The sequence below is a fragment of the Medicago sativa genome, chromosome 3 (genome assembly GCF_051527215.1).
Source record: "Medicago sativa cultivar Bolivia chromosome 3, Bolivia_mono, whole genome shotgun sequence".
Taxonomy (NCBI): Eukaryota; Viridiplantae; Streptophyta; class Magnoliopsida; order Fabales; family Fabaceae; genus Medicago; species Medicago sativa.
The window spans coordinates 7,324,716-7,332,128 of record NC_140751.1 but is presented as its reverse complement, the minus strand read 5'-3'; the positions used below and the strand labels follow the sequence as shown (position 1 = coordinate 7,332,128).

The following is a 7,413-nucleotide window of genomic DNA, read 5'->3' as shown; positions in this document are numbered from 1 at the left end:
TACTACATGTGGCCTTCAAAATATTGTCATCATGTGAGTTAATTCGTAACAGGTACAGGCGTACAACGATAGAAAGGGGTTAATAGATAGTGATGGGCAAATGGCAAATTGGGAGGAAATACGTATTCTGGTTCTTTTGCTGTAAACTGGTGCAGATTTAGTTCTGTCAAACATGCTGCTGACCTTTCTGCATACTATTAGGAGATTTTGATGAATAAAATTGGCAGGGTCTTTCATCCTCAGATTATTCATTTCAATCTCGCCTACTTTAATTCCCCACACTAAATCAAATGAATTACACGAGCCTCACATTTGAGTGAAAAACTGTCTAATACAATGTATGACTGTAAACTACTTAAAATGAAATGTACGCTGAGAAAACCAACAACTCTAACTAACATAAAATTGAAATTAACAGAAACTTTTCAACCTTCAATCAGCCTTTTAATTAACAATGATCCGACAAGTCACTAGTAATCAAACAGGCCATAAAATAAATAACATAAAGACAAATTAACTATATATATGTTGTAGTTGAATCTTAAGTGACATAACACAACATCTACATTATTATAACATAAACAAGGTGATATTAGACTCTCAATGTAGACTTCTGGCTCCATCACATATCGCATACTTTGAATCTCATGAGTTTTCAAGGTACCGCTTTTGAAATCGTAAACAACCAACTTCAATTTGTAATATCCCAACTCATTAAAGTCCATAAGCAGTTGGTCATTCTCATTCTCATAAATGTAGGCAGACAAACCTTGAACTTCCTTGTGAGGAATATGATACGATTTAGTCCAAGACTCTACATTTCCGTATTCCTTCATAGCCCAAACATTCAAAAACACATCATTACTTGCAAAGATGCACAAGCAATCCTTTAAAACCCCCAAAGTCGTCCAATGATCCTTCTCCACATTAGGCGGCAAAAGCATTTGATATGACTCTTTCTTCAAATCAAGAGAAACAATGACACACGAAGAAGTCACACCATCTAATGCCAACCAATTAACATTGCCACTCACAAATATTCCTGATCCACATAACGGACTAGAATATGGGAAGTCATGTATCTTTCTCCAAGAATCCGTACCCAGAGTATGAACACTAACTTCAGTTTTCTCCTCACAAAGAGAAAGAGCAACAATCTTATAATTATTATTGAAATGATCATACCCGAAACTATAAGCGGATAAAGGTTTATCATCCAAAGGAGGCAATATCTTGAATGTTCTAATGGAAGGGTTCCACAAAACAACAGGACCATTATACATGGTGAAACAAAGGATGCCGTCACAAGAGCGAGAGCACCCGTGCAAAGGAGGAGTGTATCCAATTTTCAGACAATTAGGGTAATTGAGTTTTGTGTGGGTGATAGTAGAGACTGAAAAATCAGAGGGTATTTGTGAATCAAAGAGAAGTAACTCACCTAAGTCGTTGGTAGTGCTTACCATGAGGTGGTGGCGCTTTGTTGACAACTGAAGGTGCTTCTTAGCAAAATTATGATCAGAAATTAAGGATTTGAAAGACTTGCAGACGCAGCGAAATTGAAGGAGTAATTTCACGGTAAGCCTACACAGGATTTCGGCAACAAGATCTAACGGAAGACTGGGTAGTGGCGGTGGTGATGTTAGGGTTCCGATAGTGTTTGCTGGCTTCTGCCTCTTGGTGGTGGTTGTTTCCTCCATAAGTGAGTGAGAACAAACTACGTTGTTTACATCATTGTCGTGGTCGCCTGGTAACAATGAAACTCCCTGAACGAAGCTATTAGGGGTACGAGATTGTGCCGGATTGTTTTTATTGCAGTAGTACTCTTCCACGTTTTTTATTTTTGAAGGACGGTACTCTTCCACTTAAAACCTATTTCCATTAAATTTTAAAATAAAGTAAAAACTACAACCGTATTTTTTTTAGTGGTACTAATAACACTATTTGATAGTTTTTTTTTTTGTCAAAAAAAAAAAGAAAGTTTTTTTTTTTTAGGGAAACACTATATGATAGTTGAATACTTCTTCAACTTTTTTTTTAACAAGCAAAAATGGAATTATATTAACACTGCAATAGTAATCTCCCCAGCACAAGATGTGCCAAAAAGACTACTAGAAAAGAAGCAGTTCACAAAACATACAAAGAGAATCTATCCAATGCTTAAACATGACAAAGGACTAGACCACCACATGTGTTCACCATAAACAAAAATAGCATTTTTGGCTTTCAGCCACCACAAAGAATGGTATTTTACTTTGTCTAATAGCTGAACTAGAGAGCATTCTTTCTGTTTAAATAATCTAGCATTTCTTTCATTCCATAACACCCAGACTGTGAGAAGCCAAATAAGCCGCATAAAGGATCTCCGGGATTTCAAACCACTTGTATAATTAGTAAACTAAATAAAGTGGTCAGCAATATCATCATGGTCAACACCATCAAAACCAATCCAGGACCGCACTAAAGGCCACAACGACCCAAAGCACGGACACAACAAGAACAAGTGACGAGCATCCTCCACCTGGTCGCACCCTGAAACACACTGACACGCCTCGGTATCAATAACACCACGCAACGCCAGGTTTGTTTTGCTAGGCAAGCGATGACGGATCAGCCTCCAAGCAAAAATTGACACCTTTAGGTGAACCTGTTTATGCCAAATTAAATCGTTGTTCTGCAAAACCTGAGGATTCTCCTGAGTTGTGAGCATATCATACACCACACGAACAGAATAGCCTCCGGAAGGGTCCATCAACCGCTGCCAAACATAATAAGAAAAAGGCTTCTTCAACTTTATTTAATCATCATTCCGTTACTGCACTCACGTGCCCGTCATTCCGCTTTTTTTATTACGCTAACGTTTGAAAATTATGAACTGTGTTTTTTTATGAAATTTTGATTTTGATTAAAACTTAAAAAAAATACAAATGTTTGTTGCTTTCAAGTTATAAAAATTCAAACTAACCATGATTATCTATTTCGACGACACCGACAATAATACAATATAACAAAAAAAATATAATCTAAATTCTTTTTTTAATGACACCAACAACAATTTTATTATAGAAAAAGTTGTTTAAGGGTATAATTGGAATGATGAAAAATTAAGTATAAATATACTCATCTAATTTGTTACACTTTTTAAATGATAAAGGAAAAAAAACAAAAAAATATATATTGATATCTTGTTTGTTACATGTGTTATTAGTATTGAAAATTGAGGGTATTTTTGGTAAGAAAAATCCAACTAAAAAATGCTGAAAGGGGTAGTTTTCTTTTTATATAGTATAGATGAATAGTTAAAATTAATGTTTGGAGGTCCCTGAACTATTTAGGAATTTTTAGATTGGTCCCTATTCAGGAATTTTACAAGCGTGCATTAATAGGACTCATTTTCTTTTTTACACCGGGGTTTCTGTTTAGGGATTTATTTTAGAAAATAATAAACAAAAAATTATGATGTGGAAATTTAATTCATAAGTGTAAATTTTTTTTTTATAACCATAAGTGTAAAATTTAGTTACCATGTCATATTTTTAGTCAACGTTGACTAACATGTTTTTAACGGAAGGACCTAATTAAAAATTATGTATCAGTTGAAGGACTTGATTACAAACTTTTTTAGACCGAAAAGTAATATATAATTATGTAAATTTAAACGGGTTATTTAACGAAGAGATCAAAAATTCACCACCAAAAAGTAGAAATCAAAAATCAAATATACATTACTTACGCATTGTTTTTTCTTTAGAAAAAATGACATACACATTGTTTTTAATATCATGAATTTGAAAATGAAGTTTTTTCTTTTTAATTTTATTTTCTTATAAAGATCACTTTTTTCTTGAACAATAAATGAAAAAGCAATTAAATATATTATCATAACTAATTATATTTATGTTTTTTATATTATGTTTTTATTTGAATTGGTTTTTGTTTGGTCAAGTTGAACAATTTATTGTCCTCGTGAGTTTAGCTCAGTTAATAAGGACAATGCATAATATATGCAAGGTCCAGGGTTCGAACCCCAGACACCACCAAAAAAAGTTGAACTGTTTATTTTTATATTTCAATGAAAGGTTCCATGTGCTATTAAAGGGAAGATTACTGTCCTCGTGAGCTTAGCTCAGTTGGTTTGGACAATGCATAAAATATGCAAGGTCCGAGGTTCAAACCCCGGCCACCACAAAAAAAAAAGCGGAAGATTAATCAAAAAGCGAAAGAATGGAGCATTGATGATGGGAGCAGCAAGGTGTATGAACTTAGAAGAAATTGCTACTCAAGGGAACAACAAGATGGTAAACTTAAGAAGAAAAAAGGGAAGGCGCCCAAGGTGATTCAAGTGGTACCTGCGGTGGTGAAATCTCAATCTATGGTGTCTGGTGTTCAAGTAATTTTTGATGATGAAGGTTCGGTGGTTCTGGTGACTCCGATCGTTTTGATGGGATATTTTCCAAGGAAGAAAGCGGATGTGGAGCATTTATTAAGGGTTGATAAAGAAGCCGGAATTACTTTCACTTTGGCGGATGGTAGGGTGGTGGATAGAATGGTTGTTTTAGAAGAGGTAGATGTGGCAAAGAGAGTTATCAGGGGGAGGAATTAAGTGAATTTATGTTAGTATTGTCTTTCAACACTAGAGCTTTGGGTGGATTGTTGAAGCGCAAGAAGAGTAAGGAGTTGGTCAAAAGCCAAAGAGTTAGTTTTTTGACTATTCAAGAAACTACAATGGAGGAGATCTCGGATTCGGTCTGTCGGTATTTATGAGGGGATGAAGATTGTCAATGGGCTTTTCTTCCTTTGGCGGGAAATAGTGGAGGTATTTTATCTATTTGGCGCAAATCCAACCCTAAGTTTATTTTTTCTTTTGTGGATGAAGGTCATGTGGGTGTTTGTTTGGAGTGGGGCCCTTTGAGGAGAAGATGCTTGGTGGTTAATGTTTACTCCAGATGTGATTTGGTGGGTAAACAAAGATTGTGGGAGAAGCTTGTGTTGATTAGGAATTCGTTGGGTGTTGGAGCTTGGTGTTTCATATTGGTGACTTTAACTTGGTTCTTCACCTGGAAGAAAGAAGGGGGGGTTAGTGGTGGTCCTAGTGTGGACTATAGAAGAGAAATTGAATTGTTTAATGAGGTGGTGAATAATTTGGAGGTGGAGGATGTGAATCTAGTGGGGAGAAATGTTACTTGGTATAGATCCAATGGTCAAGCTATGAGTAGAATTGATAGAGAGTTGATTTTTGAGGAATGGGTAGAGTATTGGGGGAATGTTTCTTTGTAGGCTCTTCCTAGAGACGTATCTGATCATTGTCCGTTGGTGCTAAAGGGAGATTCTACCGATTGGGGACCGAAACATTTCCGGTTTAATAACCATTGCCTAGAAAATCGTAAAAGTTTAAGGGGATGGTAGAAGAGGCGTGGAGGAGGAACGGGGGAAGTGGGTGGATGGGTTTTGTGCTAAAATCGAAATTGAAGGGGTTCAAGGGTGATATTAGAGAATGGTTATAGGGTGGAGTATGGTAATGTTGAGATGAGGTTAACTTTGTTGAGGGAGGAGATAGAGAAGCTTGATGAGAAAAGCAAGAGTGGTGCTTTGTCAAATGAAGAAGTTGATGTTAGAAAGCTTAAGTTTAAGGAACTTTGGAGGTTATGGAAAAGCAAAGAGACTTTACTTTTTCAAAGATCAAGATCCAAATGGCTTAAAGAGGGGGATGCAAACTCAAAGTTTTTCCATTGTAGTGTTAGGAGTAGAGCCCATCGGAATGAGATTAAAGCTCTTAAGGTGGATATTGAATGGGTGTTTGAAGTGGATGAGATTAGAAGGGAGGTGGTAGTTTATTTTAAGGGCAAGTGGCGAGTCCTGAGTGGGAGCGACCGAGATTGGATGGAGTGAATTTCACATCTATTTCCAACGCCGATAATGATTCTGTAGTCGCTCCGTTTTCCACGGAAGAAATTGAGATGGGAATAAGAGCTCGGCCCCGGACGATTTCAATTTTGCTTTCTTTAAGCATTTTCGGTATCTTATTAAAAATGAGGTAAGGATCTTTTTTGATCAATTTCATGGTAATGAGGTTTTTTCGAGGTGCCTTCTCTCTTATTTTGTAACTCTTATCCATAAAGTGAAAAGCCCTTTATCCCTCAAAGAGTATAGACCTATCTCTTTGTTAGGGAGTTTGTACAAGATTCTTACAAAGGTTTTGGCCGAAAGGCTTTCTAAGGTGATGAACTCGGTTATTTCCTAATCACAATCGGCGTTTGTGAAAGGTAGGCACTTGGTGGATGGGGTGTTGATTGTTAATCAGGTGGTGGAGGTGGCTAGATTACGGAACCAGGAGTATTTAACCCTAAAGGTGGATTTTGGGAAAGCCTATGATTCAGTGTATTGGAGCTTCTTAGAGTATATGCTTTGGAGGGTTGGGTTTGCTTTGAAGTGGATTGCTTGGATGAAGGCATGTGTGTTCGGGGGTAGAATGTCAATTCTTGTTAATGGAAGTCCTACCGAAGAAATTGACCTTAAAAGGGGTTAAAAGCAAGGAGACCCGTTGTCCCCCTTCCTTTTTCTTTTGGTGGCGGAGGGTTTTAGTGGTCTTATAGAGAATACGGTAAATCGGAACCTTTTTAAGGGTTTCGAAGTTGGGGGGGTGGGGGGTGGGACGGTGATTTCCTAATATGCGGATCATACTTTGTGCATAGGTGAAGCTTCAATTGATATAACTTATGGACACTTAAGGCATTGTTAAGGGGCTTTAAGTTGGTGTTTGGTTTGAAGGTGAATGTTTCGTTCGAGTTCTTGGAGATGGCTTCAACTTTTGTCAATTATAGTGTGGGGTCGCTTCCTTTTATGTCTTTGGGCATACCGGTTGGTGCGAATGCAAGAAAGTTGTCTACTTGGGAGCCGGTATTGGATCGGATTAGTGCTAAACTTAGCTCGTGGGGTAATATATTAGTTTAGGAGGACGAATTGTTATCTTAATTTCGGTACCTAACTCAATACTTATTTTCTATCTCTCGTTTTTTAAGATGCCGACAAAGGTTATCAAAAGGTGGAGGCAATTCAAAGAAGGTACCTTTTGGGAGGGGTAGGGGGGAGAAAGAAGATTTGTTGGGTTAAGTGGAGGAAGGTTTGCAAACCTAGATGTAAAGGGGGGTCTTGGGGTGAAAAATTTCAAGTTGGTAAAAGTTAGTCTCTTAGCTAAGTGGAAATGGCGTCTTCTAGATGAGGAGCCGACTTTGTGGAAGGAGGTTCTAGAAGACAAATATGGGCCTATGGTGAGTTTTTGAAGTAGGATGCTCGGGGAGGTGTGGCCTTCCTATTCTTCGCATTGGTGGAAAGATATAATGGGGTTGGAGGAGGTGGGAGGGGTTCAATGGTTTAGTAGAGAGTTGGAGAGGAAGGTTCAGAATGGAATGAATACGT

At 37.4% G+C, this 7,413-nt stretch overlaps 2 protein-coding genes across 2 annotated transcripts; both read right to left on the bottom strand.

The window, feature by feature from the left end:
- Positions 1 to 391: 391 nt before the first annotated feature.
- On the bottom strand, positions 392 to 1,749 carry LOC146935332 (F-box/kelch-repeat protein At3g23880-like). Its single transcript, XM_085750515.1, has one exon. It carries the CDS (start codon positions 1,695 to 1,697, stop codon positions 471 to 473), a length of 1,227 nt encoding a protein of 408 aa, XP_085606641.1. The 5' UTR covers positions 1,698 to 1,749; the 3' UTR covers positions 392 to 470.
- Positions 1,750 to 2,395: 646 nt separating this feature from the next.
- LOC146935331 (uncharacterized) lies at positions 2,396 to 2,749 on the bottom strand. Its single transcript, XM_085749032.1, has one exon. It carries the CDS (start codon positions 2,747 to 2,749, stop codon positions 2,396 to 2,398), a length of 354 nt encoding a protein of 117 aa, XP_085605158.1.
- Positions 2,750 to 7,413: the final 4,664 nt, after the last annotated feature.